The sequence below is a fragment of the Pogoniulus pusillus genome, chromosome Z (assembly GCF_015220805.1).
Source record: "Pogoniulus pusillus isolate bPogPus1 chromosome Z, bPogPus1.pri, whole genome shotgun sequence".
NCBI lineage: Eukaryota > Metazoa > Chordata > Aves > Piciformes > Lybiidae > Pogoniulus > Pogoniulus pusillus.
In genome coordinates, this window is record NC_087309.1 from 64,851,210 (window position 1) to 64,873,822 (window position 22,613).

The 22,613-nt window shown below is 43.1% G+C and overlaps 1 protein-coding gene across 1 annotated transcript in view; it reads left to right on the top strand.

Annotated features, from left to right (window-relative positions):
• Positions 1-22,613, top strand: part of ADAMTSL1 (ADAMTS like 1) — a 207,889-nt gene that overhangs the window by 167,275 nt on the left and 18,001 nt on the right. Inside the window, exons 17-22 of the mRNA XM_064140676.1 lie at positions 184-363; positions 2,246-2,399; positions 3,596-4,736; positions 12,587-12,714; positions 17,317-17,445; positions 20,202-20,381. Of these exons, the coding sequence (XP_063996746.1) occupies positions 184-363; positions 2,246-2,399; positions 3,596-4,736; positions 12,587-12,714; positions 17,317-17,445; positions 20,202-20,381 (1,912 nt within the window). The remainder of the gene's footprint in view (positions 1-183; positions 364-2,245; positions 2,400-3,595; positions 4,737-12,586; positions 12,715-17,316; positions 17,446-20,201; positions 20,382-22,613) is intronic.

The window sequence follows — 22,613 nt, forward strand, 5'->3', positions numbered from 1 at the left end:
GGTTTGGGTTTGGTTTGGTTTGTTTTCTGGAAGAAGTCTGCTTTGATGTCTCTGAGTTTTTTTAAATGTATTTTCTCTTTAGCCCAAAATGACAGTAGATTTATACCCACATCTGTAAGTAATTTTTGCTGCAAGATTCCATGGTGCAAGTGTGATGTAAGGTGACTGATTCTTACCCTCCAGTGTTCACAGACATGTGGTGGTGGTGTTCAGAAGCGAGATATGCATTGTAAGCAGCGCCTGGCAGACGGAAGCTTTTTATTGCTGCCAGAAACTTTCTGCTCCACACCAAGGCCAGTTACTCAACAAGCTTGCAAAAGTGAGGATTGCCCCAATGAATGGTTTTTCTCTGACTGGACACAGGTATGCTCTTCCTATGCTTGAACATTGTGCTGTTCTTGGTGGAGAAATTCCTCAGTCATTTATGATCAGAAAGGCAAATAAACTCAGACTGCTCAATCATGTTATCATGTTATGCCAAATTTTGTTCTGTAGTTAGTCCTTGTTACCCTAGAAGGGGATGTATAATCATTAGATCAATATTCCTCTTTGGAGATGGCCTCCACAGATGTGGCTTAGCCATCTAGGCAAACCATTAAGATCACTCTTCAAAAGTAAACACAGTAAAAACTATGCTCTAAACAGTAAATCCCTGCCTCTGTCCTTGCCTAAGCCTATGTTCATCAAAGACATAAATGAAGAGTAGTCTTTACTGCCTCGAGCTAGATGTTTTTTCTTTCCAAAGGCCTGTCCTGATGTTAATAATCTTTTTTTCTAGGCATCACTCTGGTCTTACCCTATGACACAGAGAAGCCACAGGAGTGATTCCTGCTGTCTGCTGTAGGCACATCATTACCACTTTCATTCTAGGACAATGCTTTTGCAACGGTAGCTAGCTACTGCCTTCCTTCAGTTTGGGCGATAACAACACAAACTCACTCTGCATAAGTCTCTTGCTCCCTCTTTGGTACCATATGGGAAAAATTCCCTTTGAAATTTTAATGCCAGTAAGCATGAAAATCATTCCCCATCTTGCACTATCTGCCACCACTCTTCCAGTTCCATTTCTTGGAAGGCAGTAGAAACTTCCTAAATTGTGTAAGGAACATCAGTCTCCTCACAGAGCTGTCCCACCTGCACCCTTAATCTGCTGGTTTATTATGAACTTTTATTCACATAATTAGATGTTCTCATGAAGTCTGCTGCCATAAGACATGTGGCCACTCTGGCAGTGAAAGGGATAATTCTTTTCCAAATCTGTCCTCCCTTGTGAGAAGTTGCTACATGGTTACTGTTGACATCTGCACAACTCACATACCTGCATATTGACACTTATTAAAATTATCTGCCTTCACAATGTTCTTCCCACTTCACTTGAAGGTTGCCATGGTTTTTCTCTACTTATCCTTGGTGTAATTTTTCCCCATCACTTTCTCTCTGGTTTCCATTTGCAGGTGTTCATGTAACAGAAGTGCCTTGGTATCTTTGTGCTACCACCTTTGCAGCACTCAACCCACTTTACAGCACCTTTGCAGACTGTTGTCTGGGTTCCAGTGTAATAGTGCTGCCTGTATTCTCACTTGCTATAGTGCTATATACATAATACAGAACATAATAGGCATGGTGAATTACATCAAACAGTGCCTACCCATCCATCCAGCACCACAGTTTGGTATTGGAAGGTTCTAATCTTCTGTGTAAGCCACATGCGGTAAGACTCAAGCCAAGGTAGCTCATTGGTATCTGAAACACTCATCCCATTTATTATTTCTAATAGATCTGTAACAAGCAAAGCTCAAGGTCAAGACAAAGTTTAACTGAGCAGAATGTATCTGTGAAGTGTAACTCAATGTGATCTCCTCATGCCCACGAGCAGGAGTTTTTTCAACCAGCAGACATATACATTAAAAAACAAAGGGCAAAGACAAGCTTTGAACCACAGGATAGTACCACTCAAACAGGGGGCCTCTCTTAGAGAAAAAAAAAAATTGCTAAAGGAGTTGTGGGAAGATTCAAAGCCTCAAAGGACAAAAAGTAACTGATACTTCATCCACCTGCTGTCTCTGCACTGCCTGTAACTGAACAGCCAGGTGCTGCTCTGCTTTATTCCGCTATGATATTTTGAAAGCCATAACTTTTCTGTACGATGGTATGAGTATGTAATGTGGACATGGGAGGTGAGAAGGTGTGTATGTGACAAGGAGCAGCCTTTTAGTACATCTTGTTTCTAATATTCTTTTCCTAGTGTTCAGTGAGCTGTGGAGAGGGCGCCCAGAGTCGAAATGCTGTTTGCAGAAAGATTCTGAAAACTGGGGGCTTTGTCATCATCAGTTCTTCACTGTGCCCACCTTTGCCATTCTCATCCTTAAACAGGCTTTGTACACTGGGTTCCTGTGCAAGTAAGTGGAAAAGTTGCTTGGAAGTGTCTGGGGAAAGGGGTGCATCACTAAGAAATCCATGCTTCCCCTGCTCCATAACCTTCTCTTGCACTAGTATCACTCAGTCTTGCAGAGCAGCTGCTGCTGCTGCTGAGTTTTCTGTCTCTAAACAAGTAATGTTTCCTATAGCAGTAAGACAAAGTCAGTGGATAAGTTCATTTACTCTTGCACCTGGATCTGAGCCAATGTGTTGAAATGGAGTTACTAGATTCTGGAAGAACTGGTTTGAAGTCATGACCTAAATCCAGATCTAAATTTCACAACTGCAGTGTAGAGTCTCAGAGATACCACACAGCAGCCTAAGGGTCAGTGTGGGGAATCATTTTAAAGTGTATTGGTTCTTTATGTCACTGAGAACTCTCTGTGACCTGGAATTTCTAATGAACCATGCAACATAAGTGACACATATTTTGTGTTGATAGTTCATGCATTTCTTGTTGCCCTTCTCAAGAGTAGTAGTCTTCCTGTATGCCTGGCTTGCAGTAAAACAATTGGATTTGGAAGACTGAAAGTCAGCCTAGCTTCAGCTTACAGCTGACTATGAAATCTGAAACTGCTAAATGTTTGGTATGTCAGAGAGAAAAGTAGATAGGACATTCAGAACCAAAACTTGAACCAAATGTAACATGTTATTAACTAATAATATACCTATGCTGCTTTATTTAGTTGTTCATAACAAATACACTGACATAGTGCACTTTAAGTGTTTTTAAGTCTAGCCCAGGCAGTTTTGTTCTGTTCAACATGACTCTCTGAGGTAGCAGCACTTGTATGCTTCCTTACTGCTGTGAGGTGTAAGATTGTGTTGCCTTTGAGGGTTTGGATGGCAAACACTTGTCTTTTCAATGTATTCACAAAGCAACAATATTCATTTACATTCTCTAATAAGAACTACATTTTCACTCGAGTTGTCTTCCTCCCATAATGCTTTTGTTCCCTGCTCTTTGATTTCTGCATGAACCCTGAGCAAGACTACTTTTGCATTCCTAAAGTGCTCATTGTTATTCCTCTTGTTTTGATTGCTCCAACTTAATGTTCAGCAGCTGGTGGCCAGTTTTTCACATTATTGTCTAGTGGGTCCAATGCTGCCAGCACCAAAGTAAATTGCTTGTTTTGCTTAATAGAACCACATATTAATACTATTAATGATATTCCAGGGCGCAACAGACCAGCTCATAAGCAAAGCCCCCGTATCGTGGCTGCAAAGAAAGTTTACATTCAGATAAGGAAGCAAAAGAAGCTGCACTTTCTTGTGGGTGGGTATGCCTACCTGTTGCCCAAAACCTCCATTATTCTCCGATGCCCCACAAGGAGGTTCCGGAAATCAATGATCACATGGGAGAAGGACAACAAGAGACTCAGCAGCTCAGCTCACATCACCATTGCACCCTATGGGTACTTGAAAATCCATCATTTGAAGACTTCAGACACTGGGACATACACCTGCATAACAGGGTCAACACGGGAGAATTTTGTAATTAAGCTCATTGGAAGTAACAAGAAGATCATTGCTGGGCAGCCAACTGGTATTAAGGAGGAAGAGGCCAAGAGAAGGACCTTCTCAAACAAAGCTTTGCAGGCAGAGGAGAAACATATCAATGGCATTCTCTTCAATGGGAGCAAAGCTGAAAGTAGAGGACATATTCCTCAGCTCAGTAGGTGGTATGACTATATTGTCTCAAGGCTGCTACAGCACAAGAACTGGCCAGGGCAAAATCTGGGGCCCTGGGAAGATCAAGAGTCCACTGAAAAAAACACATCCTCAGAGGAGGACCACAACCAGGAGTATAGCTTGCCATTTACTATGATCACAGAGCAGAAACGCCTCGATGATATCATAAGGAATTTATCACAACAACCTGAGGAGCTTAAAGATGTCTACACTGATCAGCTTGTTGTGCAGCTGGCTCACGAACTTTTCCAGAGGCACTTGGAGCACCAGGAATCTGTCCTCAATGTGTCAAGGCAGAGAGTAGATACAACCTTGCTGGAGTATCCTCTCCACAGATATGTTTCTGGTTTTACCAGCTCACTAAGGACATCTTCTGCTGAATCATTTCTCCCCACATCTGTAAACCTGGCAAATGGCTTGCACAGACCTCATCGAAAGCCTGCCATCCTCAGAAAGATTTCAGCAGCACAACAGCTTTCTGCTTCAGAGGTTGTTACCCACCTGGGACAGACAGTGGTCCTAGCCAGTGGCACACTGAGTGTGCTGCTTCACTGTGAAGCAGTGGGAAACCCAAAGCCCACTATTAGCTGGGCTAAGAATGGAGAGGAGGTGAAATACAATGATAGGTAAAATACATTATTTAACTTTTAAGAAAATCATTTGTATTTTGATTCTTCAGTTTCCATGTTTTGCTGCTTATCAGTCCCATGGACAAAACTCTATTTAGCTGTAATCTGATGTGGTAGCAGAAAGAAAGGCTAACAGTTTGAAGTGGTAAATGAGGCACTGTAATTCTTTGTGAAGGCCTGACTGCTGGGTCATTCTGGTGTGGCAAACAGGAGCTTTACTCCTTTTCAATAAATGAAGAGTTTGAAAAGTGTTAGAAGTAGATAATTACCTACCGCAGTCAAAGGAGCAGTCCATGTCTGAAGGCTGGAAGCCTTGTTTTATTTTCCTGTCTGGAGGCAGAAAATTCTGCTAAAGAAACTGGTTTGGAATATGAAAAGTATTGATTATTACTGTTACCACTACCTCTTCATAGAGATTTCTCACAATGCTCCAGTAGGGTCTGTGTGACATGGGTGTGGTAGCAGAACATGTAGAAAGTGAGGCTTCTGCCTTCCAAACTTGAATTAGTGTGTAAAACAGTCTCTGGATAAACCGTGGAGTTCATCACACCATGCCTTGTGTATATTCTCATAGAGGCCAGAAACTGTGAAACCTTACTTCATGGGTATTTGCACCTGTGCTGTCATCCCAGCACACTAATCTCTCATCGCGGAGGGGGATTCTGCCCGTACGCCAGTTGTGGCAGAGGGGAGAAATTAATTAATGCGAGAAGATGTTTATAAAAATATATAGATTTATTAACTTCTAATATTTCAACTCTCGCCACCCCCAACCACTGAACTTTAATATTAAAAGGATTCTTTTTTTACATGGTTATGAAGACATTATGGGAATATATATCTACAGAAACTTATTAATAACTAGCAAACATTGAAACTATTAACAGAGAGAGAGTTTTCCCCACGGATTAATGCCACTTGGGGTCTTATACTATAATTTGCTTTCTGCTTTATGGCAGAGGCAATAGAAATTACAGAGGCATTTACTCACAATTTGGATTAATAAGAAATCACCCTCCGGGCTGCATCACAGCCTATTGCAAGTGTCCAATTCTTCAGGGTCTCCGCCTGTGGACTTTGAGGCTGGAATCCTCTGGTTTCAGGGGAGATAAGAGTCTCTGACCTTGCTGCTGATTTCTGCTGGCGGCTCTCTCCAGGGGTACGCAGGCAGGATCTCCAGGTGCAGAGGCAGGATTCCATGCAGTCTGAGCACGGGTCTAACGCTGACTAAAGGCAGGCATAAAGATGCAAGGAAGTACACAGGCAGGCAAGCAAGCATGCAGCGGAGCCACAGGTAATGTGGGGAAGGCTGCAAGTGAGCCCATGTACCCCCATGTACCCCTATTTATTAAATGTGGGCCGAGAGTTAATGGCCTCATTGGCCACTCGAATGACCAATCAGGTTGGCAGTCAGCCAAACCTTACCATACTAGGCAAAACCCACAGGCCTGGACTCCAAATATAGGAATCACATGGGCCCAGCACCAGGTAGGCACAAGCTGGTCGTGTGGGGACTTACACAATCAGGTGTCCTGGGCACCTGACTTTATGGCCCTGGTCTGTTGTGCCCCTTTGTGCTCGTTTAGCCCTGGTGCAGGCAGAGAGACATGTCCAGGCAGAGCACGCATAAATAAGCCTGCTTTCAGGCCTACAGACCCTCCACAACATCTCTAAACATTTGTCTTCCATTTTGATTTAGTGCACCTGCATCTGTCCAAACTCCAGAGTTTTGGCCTCAGATATGTCCTGAGAACTTGAGTGAAAAAAAAAAAATGCATTTATCACTGTACCCCAGAAATCATGCTAGTTTGCCTCCAGGCAGTTTTTACCTTCCTGTCACTCCACATTATTCATTTGTCTGCAAGATCACACAAAAAAAAAAAGACTATTTTCAGTACTACTTGTATACTTAACTTTGTTACGCTTAACAACATTTCATTTTTTCATTAGTATGATAGGGATTTTATTTTTTGTTCTGTGAGGAAGCGGTATGAACTGGCATGGTACGACAAAGCAGTCCAGCGATCTGTAAGCACCTTTTAGCACAAGGTACTGATCTCAGTTAGGACATTTGAATTTTGTTACAAGGTCAGCTTGAGAAATGTCAAAACATGGAGTCAAGGCAAAACCTAACTGCTAGTGTGGGGCTTATGAATCACCCAGTAAAGTCTCGATGTAGGTACACTTGGTCCTTCTGCATAGTTACATAAGTAGTTTGTTAGTTTCTTTCTCACTTTGGCAGATGAATCACTCCAAATTTTTTTTTCTCCAAAACAGGAAATTTCCTGGTTCAAGGCTCTGTGGTAAAGGGTTGGACTTGATGATCTGTGAGGTCTCTTCCAACCCTAATGATACTGTGATACTGTGTGATACTGTGTGTGATACTGTATCCAGAGCAGAATGTAAACAGTAGGTAGTAGAGAACTAGGTGTCTGTGTGGCACCATCTGTATTATTCACCAATATAGGTCCTCTAAAATACATTTTTGTCTTGGAGATAATATGGTGTGGATCAACAGAGATCAGACTATTAAACATTAAGTGGAATTATTTTGAGCCCTTGAACATGATCCTTAAGACATGCTGCTGACAGATAATTGCTACAGAGGGCATTTTTTTTTCACCATACACAGCAATGACAATCACCATGATAGCAATCTACACACAGCCAGGCAACCCAGTCAAAACCATTCTATACAAAGACTTTTAAGAAGAGCAGATGTGCCAAATTGTGACACAGGAATAAAAGAAAGAAGGGGACATTTTATTTGTTTCTAGGGAAGGACACTGAAAGAAGTTAAAAAGAAAGGAAGATGAAGCTGTGTTGGAGTTGTGTTTTTTTTTAAGGACAGTTACCAGACCTGACCTATTTCTATTTCTAAAAATAATTGTGCTAGATCTTGGGGTGACTTAAATTGGTAAACATAGACTTACATCAGCAGAGCTAATTAACAACAAATAAGATATGATTCCTTCTGTTTCACAGCACACAATCATAAGCAAGCTTCTTCCTCAACCTGAAGATGCTAGGAACATTTCTAAAAGCCTTTTTAGTGGATTGTAGGTGTTTGGTGCAGGGCTGACAGATCAGCCTGCATATTGTATTTGCACACAAGCAGACAGCGCACACACGACTTCTAACTCCTATGGTCTAGTATAATCTGGGAACAAATTGTGAAGCTCTAATGAACTCCATGTAGAAATTGAAATAATCGCTGTTGAACTAAAAAATTTACTTGTGAAGTACTGATGCTGACACTAGTTTTGCAAGTAAGAAAATTTTATAGTTGTTGGCATGTTAGCAGCGGGTAACTACAAGTCTGCCTTGCATATGACTTGTGAAATTAATATCACAGTATCGCAGTATCACCAAGGTTTGGAGTTACTGGAGTTACTGGAGTTACTGAATTTGGGTTGGAAAGGACCTTAAAGATCATCTAGTCCAACGCCACTGCTATGGGCAGTGACATTTTTCACTAGACCAGGTTGCTCAATGCAGCCTACTCTTGAAAACTTCTACAGCCACAACATTTCTAAGCAACCTATTCCAGTGCCTCACCACACTAACATAAAAATTATATTCCTTATATGTACCATAAATCTACTCTCTTTCAGTTTAAAATCATCCTATCATTACAGGTCCTACTGAAAAGATCATCCCTGCCTTTCTTTCAGTCCTCTTTAAGCACTGAAAGCCCATTATAAGGTCTCTCTTTTCCTTCGCTACCTCTTGACACACACACTCATACTGCATACCAGCACACCATGTGGCAGCCACGAGGCAGAGACACCATCACATTACTCGGGTTGTATCCATCCCTTGTTGTATTTTGCTGTTTTCCCATCCTTATCTTTTGTAAACTCCCCTACCTCCAATACCTTTTCTAACTTATTGTTAAACTTTTCCTTTTTAACTTCCAAATCGAGTGAGATTGATTTATTTGGGTGTCCCTACCTTTCTCTCTCTCCCTGTCTTTTGGGAAAAGGAGGGGGAAGAGGGGAGGGCACTCTATAAATTCTATAAATTGTCATTGGGTCTATTAAATTTATTAGAGTCTCTGGGAACCTGCATTTTAACCCTAGACAATTTATTTGGCGCCCAACGTGGGGCACAGAGACAGGCAGCTCCTGTCTCTTTTATACCACAGGAAGTGGGGGGGAGTGGGCTAACCATCACCTGGAGTGTGGCCCACCCCTGGAGAGGGGCCAAGATCCCTAGGGTCAGGTTCAGGGTTACGCCCCCCCCGGAGTGTTAACCCTATACACTGGCCACAACCACCCTTCAGGTAGTTGTAGACAGCAATAAGATCACCCCTGAGCCTCCTCGTCTCCAGGCTAAACAATCCCAGCTCCCTCAGCCTCTCCTCGTAGGGCTTCTGCTCGAGGCCTCTCACCAGCCTCGTCGCCCTTCTCTGGACACGCTCAAGCATCTCAGTGTCCTTCCTAAACTGGGGGGCCCAGAACTGAACACAGTACTCAAGGTGTGGTCTAACCAGTGCAGAATACAGGGGCAGAATGACCTCCCTGCTCCTGCTGACCACATCATTCCTGATGCAGGCCAGGATGCCACTGGCTCTCTTGGCCACCTGGGCACACTGCTGGCTCATCTTCAGGCGGGTATCAATCAGCACCTCCAGATCCCTCTCTGTGTCTGGCTGCTCTCCAGCCACTCTGACCCCAGCCTGTATCTCTGCATGGGGTTGTTGTGGCCAAAGTGCAGCACCCTGCACTTGGAGCTATTGAATGCCATCCCATTGGACTCTGCCCATCTGTCCAGGCAGTCAAGGTCCTGCTGCAGAGCCCTTCTGCCTTCCGACTCAGTCACATCTGCCCCCAGCTTGGTGTCATCTGCAAACTTGCTGATGACTGACTCGATGGCCTCATCCAGATTCTAGCACCTGTGGAAGCTGATGTGGGCTTCTATGCTTGCAATGCATCCAATGTTTTGTTTTGTTTTGTTTTGTTTTTTCCCTGTGCAAAGATGCGGTTTAAAAATTATTAATATTTGTTTTGCGAATGTGCATTTTTCAAGGCATTTGCAAACTTGGCACAAGGCAACTCTTTCCTTTTAGGTGTTATTATTATTACTAGTACTCCAAAAAAAAAAAAAAAAAGTTACTTTTTTTTTTAACTTAAATTGTTTTTCTTATAATAGATGTTGATGGGAGGCCCTAAGCCAGTTTGATTTTGAAATCGGACACCCACAATGTTGTAAAAGATCAAGTATCTGCTGTTTTTTTGGTCCATGAGACATCAATTTTTACTGGGGTGGTGGGAGTTGAAAGAAACTCATCAATTCCAGAATCTGTGAACAGACTTCTACTGCATGTGTTTTTTAGGCATATCCCTTCCCCACTTTCACCCTCGTCCATCACAGCCTCAACTTAGACTTTACATAAAACAGTTGCTTTAAGTTACTGGTGGAGAAAAGTACTTTTTCATCAGGGTTTATCAACAATTTCACCTTAAAAATTAAATATGTTGTGCTGAAAATAAAGGTATATAAGCATTAACAAGAGCCCATGGGCTGAATTCTTGCTTAAGCAGGTATACGTCAGGACCTGATGGGGTTATTGTAATGTTTTATATAAAAATTATGAACTATTATCATTCATTTTAGGTATGAATATTGATTATTTTTATTAATAATATTTTAATCACCAGATCATGTTTATTTTATTTGGATTCTCAGTCAATGGCAAGTATTTACACAAAGTTTATTTATAAAAGCAGAATTAAACAGTCTAAGGCAGTCAGCACTTGGAAAATAGGAAATCAGTAACAGGAAAGTGCAAAGTATGTGAAACAGGCAATACAGTCTGTGGTCACAAGATGGACTAAATGAGCTTGCTGAGTGAGCCCAAACTGGCCAAGTCTTAAAATTTAAGAGGACTAATAGGAACTAGCCCAAAAATTACTCACGTAAGACCATGATGAAATCCTGAGGTTTTTTTTTTCCTGCATGAGGTGCTTCCAGATCCCACGATTGTAATCCCAAGGGTGAAAGGGAATTGTAATCCCAAAGGCAGAGGGAAAGAGAAGAAAACTGAGTTGCTGTAAGATGAACTACTGCAGACATCTGGGTGCTGTGAAACAAAAGCTATCAATGCTGTGAATCCTGCTGCTGCAGGCAGGAACCCAGTTGATGAGCCACAAAGGGAGGAAAAGCCACTGGGGGGGATCCACCGAAGAGTCGCCCTGGGAACCATAGAGGGAGTTGCTAAGAATCCTGCACTTCTTTAAATCATTCCCCTCTTCACTGCATTTTGAAAGTTAAACTGTCCAACAGGCACAAGTGTCAGGAGTTTGGCCAATCGAAGTGTTGTGCTTCACCTAAGCCACACAGGTATTTCCAAAATGTCAACAAGGCACAGTGACTTGGCTTGCAGAGCCCAGACACTGCGGTGCTGGATTGCTGCCCCTGAGGGCAGCCTGAGCCAGCCCCCATTGTCTGTTTTTCTGGGCCCTCAACTCACTCCGGCAAAGGAAGGAGTAGGAGCAGCTGTGGACAGTGGCCAAACTGGTTTGACTGCATTTTTGCCCTCCTGGAACAGTTACACCACTACAAAATGAGATGCTGAAAATAAACAGTTAGGAGAGCCCTGCAGAGGGACCTGGACAGGCTGTATGGGTGGGCAGAGGCCAATGGGATGAGATTTAACAAGGTCAAGTGCAGGGTTCTATACTTTGGCCACAACAACCCCAAGCAGCACTACAGGCTGGGGACAGAGTGGCTGGGAGCAGCCTGGCAGAGAGGGACCTGGGAGTGCTGGTGGATAGTAGGCTGAAGATGAGCCAGTAGTGTGCCCAGGTGGCTGAGAGAGCCAATGGCATCCTGGCCTGCATCAGGAACAGTGTGGCCAGTAGGACAAGGGAGGTTATTTTGCCCCTGTACTCAGCACTGGTCAGGCCACACCTTGGGTACTGTGTCCAGTTCTGGACCCCTCAATTCAAGAGGCTGCCCAGGAAGGTTGTGGAGTTGCCACCCCTGGAGGCACTCAAGAAAAGACTGGATGAGGCACTTAGTGCCATGGTCTAGTTGACTGGCTAGGGCTGGGGGATAGGTTGGATTGGACGATCTTGGAGGTCTCTTCCAACCTGGTTGATTCTGTGATTCTATAAGAGGTCATCTTCATTCTATTTAACCATGGACAACGCACTGAGATCATGATAGGCTCGTCGTACTAGCAGAGGAAATAAACATTTGCTTCAGCCCAGGGAGGAACTGAACTTTCCTCTCTGTCTTCATTGACTACTAGGGGAGAAATGAATGCTGCTGAGTTTGTGGAAACTGCCCAGCATTCAATAAATTTGGTGCTTGTTTCAGACTTTGACACTGATCCTGCGGTCAACTTCTTTCTTCCCAGCTTCAGCAAGTTTTGTGATTTTTTGGCTGCAATAATATGGCTTCTTATTTACTTCTGGTGTCCTTATTTTGCAAGACTGGGAGGCAGGGTGGGTAGGCAACTCATTCAGCATCATACAGGAAGCAGCACAACAGAGGAAGTTTCATAAACCACAAGCAGATGTCCTAAGTACTCATCAATCTTTCTCTAACATACATCAGCAGTAGAAGAACTGGAAATAAGACCGTAACTTAAGCTATTGCATCTCACAGTCTTAGTGTAAAACTTTGAACTTCTTAATGGATTTTTAAATATAACCTAAAGGACTCAACTAAACCAAAACAAAAACAAAAACAAAAACAAAAACAAAAACAGAACAAAACAAAACAAACAAACAAAAACCCTCAAAAACCTAAACATAAAAAAAAATCACAACAAATATTTTTGTGCTCACAGAAACTGGGAGATTATGGCTTCTTTCCTTCTTTCTGTTTTACTCCAGGATACTACTTCAGCCTGATGACTCCTTGCAGATTCTAGCACCTGTGGAAGCTGATGTGGGCTTCTATGCTTGCAATGCATCCAATGCCCTGGGATCTGACTCTGTCTCCATTGCTGTCACTCTAGCAGGTATGCTGTCTAATTGCAGGATGGTCACTGCCACTCGTGTGATTCTGAATGTGAATTGTTTGTGAGAGAGCCGATGGCTCTGGGTGTTGGGTGGGCAAGGTGGGTGAGCGTACACTGGTAGTCAAAACATGAGATATGAATTCTGGAAGGCATGAGGCATAGCCCAGCTTTCACAGGCAGTTTGTGATGTTTGTGGCTTTCTGCAAAAGAAAGATTGATTCTCCTCCTCACTTGCTACATCTGAGGTGATCTCAAGACAGTCCTTTTAAATATCCTTAGCCTATATGGGCAGTACAGTATAAGCCCCAAAGTATATGCTTCATTTTAAACCTCTTGGTGATCTCTTCATATCTAACAGACTTACATCAGATGGACTTAACTCCTGTGTATGTTAGGCAAGCCTGAAAAAAAGTCAGAGCTGAAAATCTGACCCCTTGCAGAGTCAAGGCCTGTGCCACATTTGATCTATTGTGGCAGAAGCATAGCTGACTGTTTCAACTGCTGGCGAACAGAGGTTCACCAAAAAATTATCTTTCATGTTTACATTTCCTTAGTAATGGTTGAGTTCTAAAGAGGACTAAATCTCCTCTGTTAGTTTAGCTTTTGGTTCTAATGAAAACTCACCCCCCCAAAAAAAAAAACAGGAGAAATGGGAGATGGTGTACAAAAACAGCTTCTTCAGGAGTTGTTGGTGCATAATGTCAACAGGTACACAGCCAGCTCAATACTAGTAGGACAGAGAGCAAATATAAATAAGGACCTGTTTATGATTCTATGATTCTAAGAGACACCTAAGGACTGTGACGAGGCAGAGAGAGCTTAGAAAAGGAAGATTCTTTTTATCACAAAGGAAAAAGGAATCATGCTGGGAATGCTAGGAAGCTTATTGATTTTTCAGACCTTTCCATTTTACTGATCCAGAGTATGGAAACATTTGGAGACCTCCAATGTGCAGGCAGTGACCACTGTATCTATGTATGATTAGAGGAAGGAATGATGAGATTTATTACACCAAACACAGAGAAGTTTCAGGTAAGAGAATCATAGAATCACAGAAACATTCTGGTTGGAAAAGACTTTCAGAACCACCAAATCCAACCAATAATCCTACTCTACAAGATTCACCCTAAACCATATCCCTAAGCACCACATCCAAACAGCTTTTAGACACATGCAGGGTTGGTGACGTAACCACCTCCCTGGACAGCCCATTCCAATCCCTGATCACTCTTTCTATGAAAAAAAAATTTCTTAATGTCCAGTCTAAACCTACCCACTTGCAGCTTAAAGCTTAAAGCAAATCTAAGAATGCAACAGTGACAAGCAGTGAAACTTTGATGATCAGTAAACCAGCTGTAAAGAGACATTGCATGTCCCTTAGAAGGACAACAGCTGAAACCTCAGAGTGGAAAAGTAGGCAAAAGCAAAGAGACTGATTCTTTTACACTGCTTTGGATCTGGAGTATCTTTGTTGAATCCTGGGCAGTGGGACAGTGGTGCTGCAGCTAAGACAGTGTAGCCTCTTAAAAGAAGCAGCTCTACAATAAGCCTCTGCTATTGCACCAGCAAGAAACAGAACAGGGTTTAAAAATCATCAGTCAAACCTGCTTTCTGTCCGTATTGCTCCAGTGAGTTTAAAAGCCATGTTCTTTATGCAACATAATTTCTAGAGACAGTTTTGTGTGAAGCTGCAGAAAAATAAACTGATCATTAGCTCTACATGTGGCACGAGAAGACTGTTACCTTTTTTTGTTATAATTATCAAGGCTGTAGTTTAACCTTGTTAAAGGAATTAACTTGCACGCATCCCAGACTCGAGCTGAACTCTGTTTAGGAATTGGTATGTTTCCATTTCACATTCAAGGCAAAGATCTGAAGATCTTGTAAAATCATGGCATTGTAGAATGATAGGTGTTGGAAGGGTCTTCTGAAGATAACTGAGCCTAAACCCTCTGCCAAAGTATGATCAACTGGGGCAGGTTGCACAGGAATGTATCATGGTGGGTTTTGAAAGTCTTGAGAGAAGGAGACTTTGCAGCCTCTCTGGGCAGCCTCTTCCAGTGCTCTGGCACTCTCAAAGAATTTTCCCCCTAAGTTCAAGAGAAACCTCCTGTGTTCTAGTTTTTACCTGTTGCCCCTCATTCTATCACTGGATACCACTGAAAAGAACTGGTGTATGTTCTTCTTGACATCCACTCTTAACATGAGTAAGAGTCTATCTCAGTCTTCTCTTTTCTGGACTAAACAGCCTCAGGTCTCTCAGCATTTCCTCACAAGACAGATGTTCCAGTCTCTTAATGGCCCTTTTAGCCCTTCATTGGGCACTCTCTGGTATATCCCACTCCCTGTTGAACTGGGGAATCTAGAGGTGGACACAATACCCTGGATGTGGTCTCATGATGTGTTGTGGAAGCAGGGAATTAATGTGGCCAAGTCAGGAATTTTTATACAAAAATAGAGTTATTTTATTTTCCCAAAAGCCCTCCCCCAAAAACTATATACAAAAGTTAATTTAGTTTTAATTACCAGATTCAGTTGCCTTGAGAATATCTATAGGGACGCCATCGATAAACTGACTGTTTTGGAAGTCAGAAGTTGGAAAAGGCTTTAGCTATTAAATTATAGTGTTTCCCACCTAATAATAAAGCTGAGCCAAAATAACTCACGACCAGGCTGACTTCGTGGTGCGGCCTGTCCCTCTCTTTCCCTTTCAGCATCTGCAGGAGGATCGCTAAGAGTCGTTAGGCTTTGCACAAAAGGTGTCAATGGGTGAAGCAATCCTTTTGGAGCAGAGCGCCAGGCGGGGGGGGAAGTCTCAGGCAGGCATGAATGCTCAGGCAGGAACGAACTCCAAGGCGGGAACCCCAAAGGCAGGAAGTCCCCTAATGTTTATACTCTCTCTAGACAAAGAGCAGAGTTAGCACTTCCTTGGGCGCGAAAGGGCACAGCCAATCCCAGCCCGATTCCAGCGTGCGCACTGCACGGGCATTCCTCGTGTGGGCAGGACCCTTTGCTCACACCCTTCATGCCTGCAGGGCAGGCGAGGTGGGGGGAACCAGGTGTCTTTTCCTCTGCCATTCAAGCCACAGAGGGAGAGCAATTTAAGGGTATACAGGACTCCAGGACACCATGGCAGAGCGGAGGGAAGGCGGGCCTCCTTTGACCTGCCATATAGGTTAATAAATATAAAAAATGGAATAATGAGCAGTTTTGGGTGCAAAGCAACAATGTATTTGGCATAGTGGAAGTACTTTTTTTAAAGAAAGAAAGAAAGGAAAAAGCAAATTGCTGAGACCATCTTTATAGAGATCAGGAGTGGGGCTGAAAGCTTACTTCATTGAAGACTTTGCTGGTTGCACCCTCAGTAAGCTTGCAGATGACACCAAGCTCTGTGGCACAGTTGACTTGCTAGAGGGCAGGGATCCATCCAGAGGGACCTGGATAGGCTCATGAAATGCAACAATCACAGTATCACAGTATCATCAGGGTTGGAAGAGACCTCACAGATCATCAAGTCCAACCCTTTACCACAGAGCTCAAGGCTAGACCATGGCAAGGTCCTGCACCTTAGTCAGTGCAATCCCAAGCACAAATACAGGTTGGGTGCCAAATGGCTGGAGAGTAGCCCTGAAGAAAAAGGACCTGGGGGTCTGGGCTGATGAAAAGCTCAACATGAGCCAGCAATGTGCTTCTGCAGCCCAGACAGAAACCATGTACTGGGCTGCATCAAGAGAAGCATGGCCAACAGGGCAAAGGAGGGGATTCTCCCCTTTTGCTCTGCTATCATCAGACCCCAGCTGGAGCACTGTATACAGTTCTGGAGCCTCCAACATAAGAAGGACATTGGACTGTTGGAGTGAGTCCAGAGGGGGGCATGAAGATGATCAGAGTGCTGGAGCAGCTCTGCTATGAGGACAGGCTGTGAGAGTTGGGGCTCTTCAACCTGGAGAAGAGAAGGCTTTGAGGACACCTTATAGTGGCCTTCCAGTATCTGAAGGGGACCTACAAGAAGGCTGGGAGCAACTATTTACAAGGTCTTGCAATGACAGGACAAGGGATAATGGGTTTCAACTGGAAGAGGGGAGATTCAAACTATATATTAGGAGAGGGTTTCTTACAGTGAGGATGGTGAAACACTGGCACAGGTTGCCAGTGAAAAAGAAAACACAGTCAATGTGTGGAAACAGTTTGCCCATTTCTCTAAACCTTCTGCACCATTAATGTGCCTGTAGCCATTACTCAGGCTTCTTTTTTCCTGTGTTTTGTCCTTGGGAAAGGGTAAGAAAGGGTGCCATTTTTATTGAAATACAAGGCAAATATCTTACTGTGGTTCTGGTTGCAGTGGTATGTATTGTCTCAACTGGTTCTCATGTATGTCTGTATGGCTTTAATGATATTCTATGTCTGCTTTAAGTATGCTTTTTCTTTTTCAAAGACAGCTTTCCCCATGGAATTTGGTGAGACAGTAATATCATAAAGAGTAGATGGCTTCATATTCCAGCAGTTTTCTTTATCCACATGTCCTGTGCATGGTGCTGTCGTACATTGTCCCATACAAGTCCAGCATACTTGATCTAATAAACTGCTGCTTCTTTCTTACAGGAAAGCCACTGATAAAGGCATCTAGAGCTACTGTGATCAACACTGAATCACCTACTGTTACCGCTGATATTGGAAGCACAGTGAAAACAATCCAAGGAGCAAATGTTACCTTTAGCTGTCAGGTTGCAGGTAAGAAATTACTTGGTTTCCCATATAGGAACCCTAGGCTATAAATTTATGTGTGGTTCTTTGTCAAATTGATGTCTCCAGGTGCAACTGGTTGAAACTGCAAGATTTTCCTAGGACAGACTCAAACTTCAGTACTTCCATTAGTTCTTAGCATAGAAATTGTCCTTATTTTGTTAATGCCAACAACAAAACTGTAGTGGCTTAAGAAAATTATCCTGGCATAATACAGCAGATGTCTGTGGTAGAGATCACATTATGATGTGGATAAAAGAAAACGGATACACATTCCTATCTGTTTGGTATGTTTGGTGAGAATATACAAGCATGGACTTACTAATTTCCTTATTGACAGAGATTTCAGAGCCTGCTCGGGTTAGTTCCCTCTTTTCTGCCAAGCTTTGTGGTTATTTTCAAATTAAGGACATGTTATCACACTCTTTTCCTGACTTTTTTTCCCAGATTATTTTATGCTATTTACCCTCAAACAAAGGTGAGAAAACCCTGCCATTTTTTACAGTCTGCTTCCTGCTTCTTTCTGACTGTGACAAGACACTGTGACTTTGCAGGGTTTCAGCTTTCCCTCCCAGCTGCCAAGCTCAGACATACTCATTCCAGATGCCTTGTCAAAGTCGCCAGGTGACTCTGGGTGAGATGGGAAAAAAAGTCACAATGCTTTGGTTTGGAAAAACAAGAAAAATATCCCCTTTCCACTTCCATCTATGCATGCTTAGCAAGACATCTGATGCCAGGATCACAAAATTGACAAATAGAGTCAGTATTGGGTTTTATTGTGGAGGCATAACAAGAAAGTTACTGGCGCTGGGAAGAGGAATATGTTGCTGTGACATAAGGCAGGGAAGAATTTAGGTGCACAGCAGATACTTGCATCCATGGATTCACACAGCACAATTTCTTCCCTGGCACAGCTTCACAGATCTATCCCATTTATGGAGACTCATAATACTATTTCACATAAACCAGTTGCTTAACCATCAGTGACTAAATTTCCTGATTGGGAGTGCATTTAAATCAAGTGTCGCGGAGGGGTATTCTGCGACCTACGCCGATTAGGTGGAGGGGAGAAATTAATTAATGTGAGAGAATATTTATAAAAATATATATATTTATTAACTTCCAATTTTTCAACTCTCACCACCCCCAACCTCTGAACTTTAATATTAAAAGGATTCTTTACACTGTTATGAAGATATTCTAGGATATGTATCTACAGAAACTTATTAATAACTAGCAAACATTCAAACTATATACAGAGAGAGAGTTTCCCCTGTGGCTTAATGCTGCTTGGGGTCTTATACTATTTGCCCAGCAAAGCTGAGCTGAAAGCTGCTCTCTGCTTTATGGCAGAGATAATAGAAATTACTCACAATTCTTATCAATTATTAATCACCCTCCAGGGCTGCGTCAGTCTGTGCCTAGTGTCCAATTCTTCAGGGTCTCTGCCTGTGGACTTTGAGGCTGGAATCCTCTAGTTTCAGGGGAAATGACAGTCTCTGACCTTACTGCTGCTGGATCCTGCTGGCTGCTCTCTCCAGGTGTATGCAGGCAGGATCTCCAGGTGCAGAGGCAGGATTCCGTGCAGTCTGAGCACGGGTCTAACGCTGACTAAAGGCAGGCATAAAGCTGCAAGGCAGTACGCAGGCAGGCAGGCAAGCAATATAGCGGAGCCGCAAGCAATGTGGGGAAGGCTGCACCTGAGCCTGTGCACCCCTATTTATTAAATGTGGGCTGAGAGTTAATGGTTTCATTGGCCACTCGAATGACCAATCAGGTTGGCAGTCAGCCAAACCTTACCATACTAGGCAAAACCCACAGGCCTGGACTCCAAATATAGGAATCACATGGGCCCAGCACCAGGTAGGCACAAGCTGGTCGTGTGGGGACTTACACAATCAGGTGTCCTGGGCAACTGACTTTATGGCCCCGGTCTGTTGTGCCCCTTTGTGCTCGTTTAGCCCTGGTGCAGGCAGAGAGACATGTCCAGGCAGAGCAGGCATAAATAAGCCTGCTTTCAGGCCTACAGACCCTCCACAACATCAAGGTAGAATTCTCTATGCCAAGGAAATGCTATCTACTGAAATATCAGCTACACATCAAAACACATTCCTGCAAGAGGGTGTGCTAGAGAGATAACTTGACCTTAGATCCAAGTACATAAAAGGAATAATTCTTCTTGTAGTGGGCTATGAATATGTAACAATCTGTTGTCTGGAAAGTTCTGGTGAGACCAGTGAAAGTGCCTTTCTGAAGATGTAAGTGCTAGTTTTGTAATTTAAATAAATAAATGGATGAATTAACGGAATCCCACAAAGAGCTTCCCGTTGCACAAAAACTTCTTCTGGCTCCGAATGTTCCTGAGCTGAATCTATTAACATGCTGGGACTGGCAGCACTTTATGACTTCTTCCAGGGAAAGGATGCAGGTTTAGTTTAACCTTTTTCTGACTCAGTAGAGGCTTGTTTCAAGTGTGAAGGGTTCACTTGTGCAGATCTGGGATATTAAATGGGAAAACTTCAATTCAGTTTTAATTCTTCTGCTCTGTATCACAGGGATCTAAGAAAGATAAAGGCAGCCAGCATGAAAGAGTCTATTAAACACTGCAAAAAATATCACCTGGCAGTCATATTAAAATCTTGTTTTAATTGTTCTATCTTAACAACTTTTTATCCATAGCAAATGCAACCCTGTTTAACAATCACTACATCTTACCTGTGTTATGTTCTTTTAATGTTTTTCAGGTGTTCCTGAAGCAGAAGTTACTTGGTTTAAGAACAAACTTAAGCTATCCTCTGCACACCACCTGCACGATGGGTTGCTGCTAATTACAAGTGTTTCTCTGTCAGATCAAGGGTTGTACTCCTGCAAGGCAGCGAATCGTCATGGGGTAGTAACTGAAAGTTCTCAGCTGCTGGTTCTTGGTATGTCCAGGGTGTTTTGCACCAGCTGTTATGTGGCTGTTGGCGCACCTAATCTGCAGAACTAATCAGGGAATGCCAAAATGAATGGCATGCAGGGAGCCCTGTTCTAAGACAGTCAGTCTGGATTTGTTCTCTGGGTGATATCATCTGAAACAATATGGTGGTGAAGGGAAGATGAATTAAGAAGAAAATGTCTAATTACAGGAACCACACTGTGATGGTTTGGGTGTTCCCTCCCCCCACACACTTTGGAAATCACCCAGATTAGACTCAGCCAGCTCTAGAAATTGAATGAAGCTTATTATTTACAGCTTAGCACAATATACAAGCAGATATTTACAGCATATACAGTTATATACAGAAATATACAAGGTAAAAGGTAATATGGAAACACAACAGCCCTCCCAGAAACCTGAGTCCACAGGAGGGGCTCCCAACTGCCCCTTCACCTTCCCCCTACCCCTCTCAACCTTACCCCAGTCCCAGGGAAGAATGGAGGTTCGGCCAGGGGGTTAGGAAGCGAAGTGGATTAATCAGAAAAACGGAGGGTGAGGTTAGAGAGAGAGATGCAGCTCAGAGCTCCCCAGCAGGACAAGTGGCCTTTATCTATGTTTTGATTCTTGTTTTTATACATCTCAGCAAGCCTATGAGCGAAGTAGATATCACCATTGTTTCCTTTTCACAGCCTGTAATCTATTTCTTCTCACCAGAACATTCTAGCTAGCTTCAAACTAGCACACACACCTCCCAGTCCTGAGATAGTTTCGCACATTTATTAATATTTATTAATAATTTTTTAACTGGTTCTCTTGCAATAAGTATGATGTTACTTTCCCTGAGAAGTGCCATGACTCACTGAGCGGTCTTTATATACATGACTGTGTAATACTGACTTTCACATTTTTAATAGGTGCATAGATCCAGAGTGCTTTTAAAAAGCGCTTCCCAAGTTCAGTGAAGCATGAAGTTTACTTTTTCTTGGGTTTCTAAACAACAGACAGAAAGCCCAGCTGGGTGATTTGGAAAATCAGTGTCAACTGTGAAGTACTGACAGTAGTAATGGGATATATGGCAAAGGGGTTTCCTTTTCTAGCAACCCATCTTCTGTATTCTCCCAGGCAACCAGCAATAGAACAAGGGGACACAGTCTCAAGTTGTGCCAGGGTAGGTATAGGCTGGATATTAGGAAGAAGTTCTTCACAGAGAGAGTGATTTCCCATTGGAATGGGCTGCCCAGGGAGGTGGTGGAGGCACCGTCCCTGGGGGTCTTCAAGAAAAGCCTGGATGAGGCACTTAGTGCCATGGTCTAGTTGATTGGTTAGGGCTGGGTGCTAAGTTGGACTGGATGATCTTGGAGGTCTCTTCCAACCTGGTTGATTCTATTATTCTATGATTCTATGATTCCATGTCTGGCAGATGAATGATTCAGGTAGGATTGGTAAGAGCTTCTGTATATTTGATAAGAAAGTGTCAAATTTTGAAACATAGTCCCTGTCATTGGTGCAATATTAAAGCATCTGTTACAATTCATCTCCTCTTTGACTAGAGGGAGCATAAGTCCCACAAATGGTGCAGCATCTAGAAGGAGCTTTAAAATGAGATTTTGCAGATAACCCTGCAACCTCTTTGTGGATGTCCGTATGCTTTCCCTATCAATCCAGACTGGCTCTAGAATCTCAGTCTACAAAAAATGGGAAAAAATATCAGCTGACTTTCAGCCTCTATGTAAAAATTCTCACATGATCTTTAAATACTTTTCTGATCTTTACAAATTACATAATTTTCAAAGATGGAAAGCTACCATGAGCTATGCAAGCTGCTTGTGTTTGTAGACAAAGGAGAGCTTGGAACACAAGCCCTGTGAAGAGAGGCTGATGGAGCTGGGATTGTTAAGCCTGGAGAAGAGGATGCTCAGGAGTGACCTCATTGGTGTCTACTACTACCTGATGGCTGATGGGGGTTGGTCTCTTCTCCCGGGAAACCAGCAACAGAACACGGGGACACAGTCTGATGTTGTGCCAGGGGAGGTCTAGGCTGGATGTTAGGAGGAAGTTCTTCCCAGAGAGAGTGATTGGCATTGAAATGGGCTGCCCAGGGAGATGGTGGAGTCACTGTCCCTGGAGGTGTTCAATAAAAGCCTGGATGAGGCACTTAGTGCCATGGTCTAGTTGGTTGGACAGGGCTGGGTGATAGGTTGGACTGGATGATCTTGCAGGTCTTTTCCAACCTGGT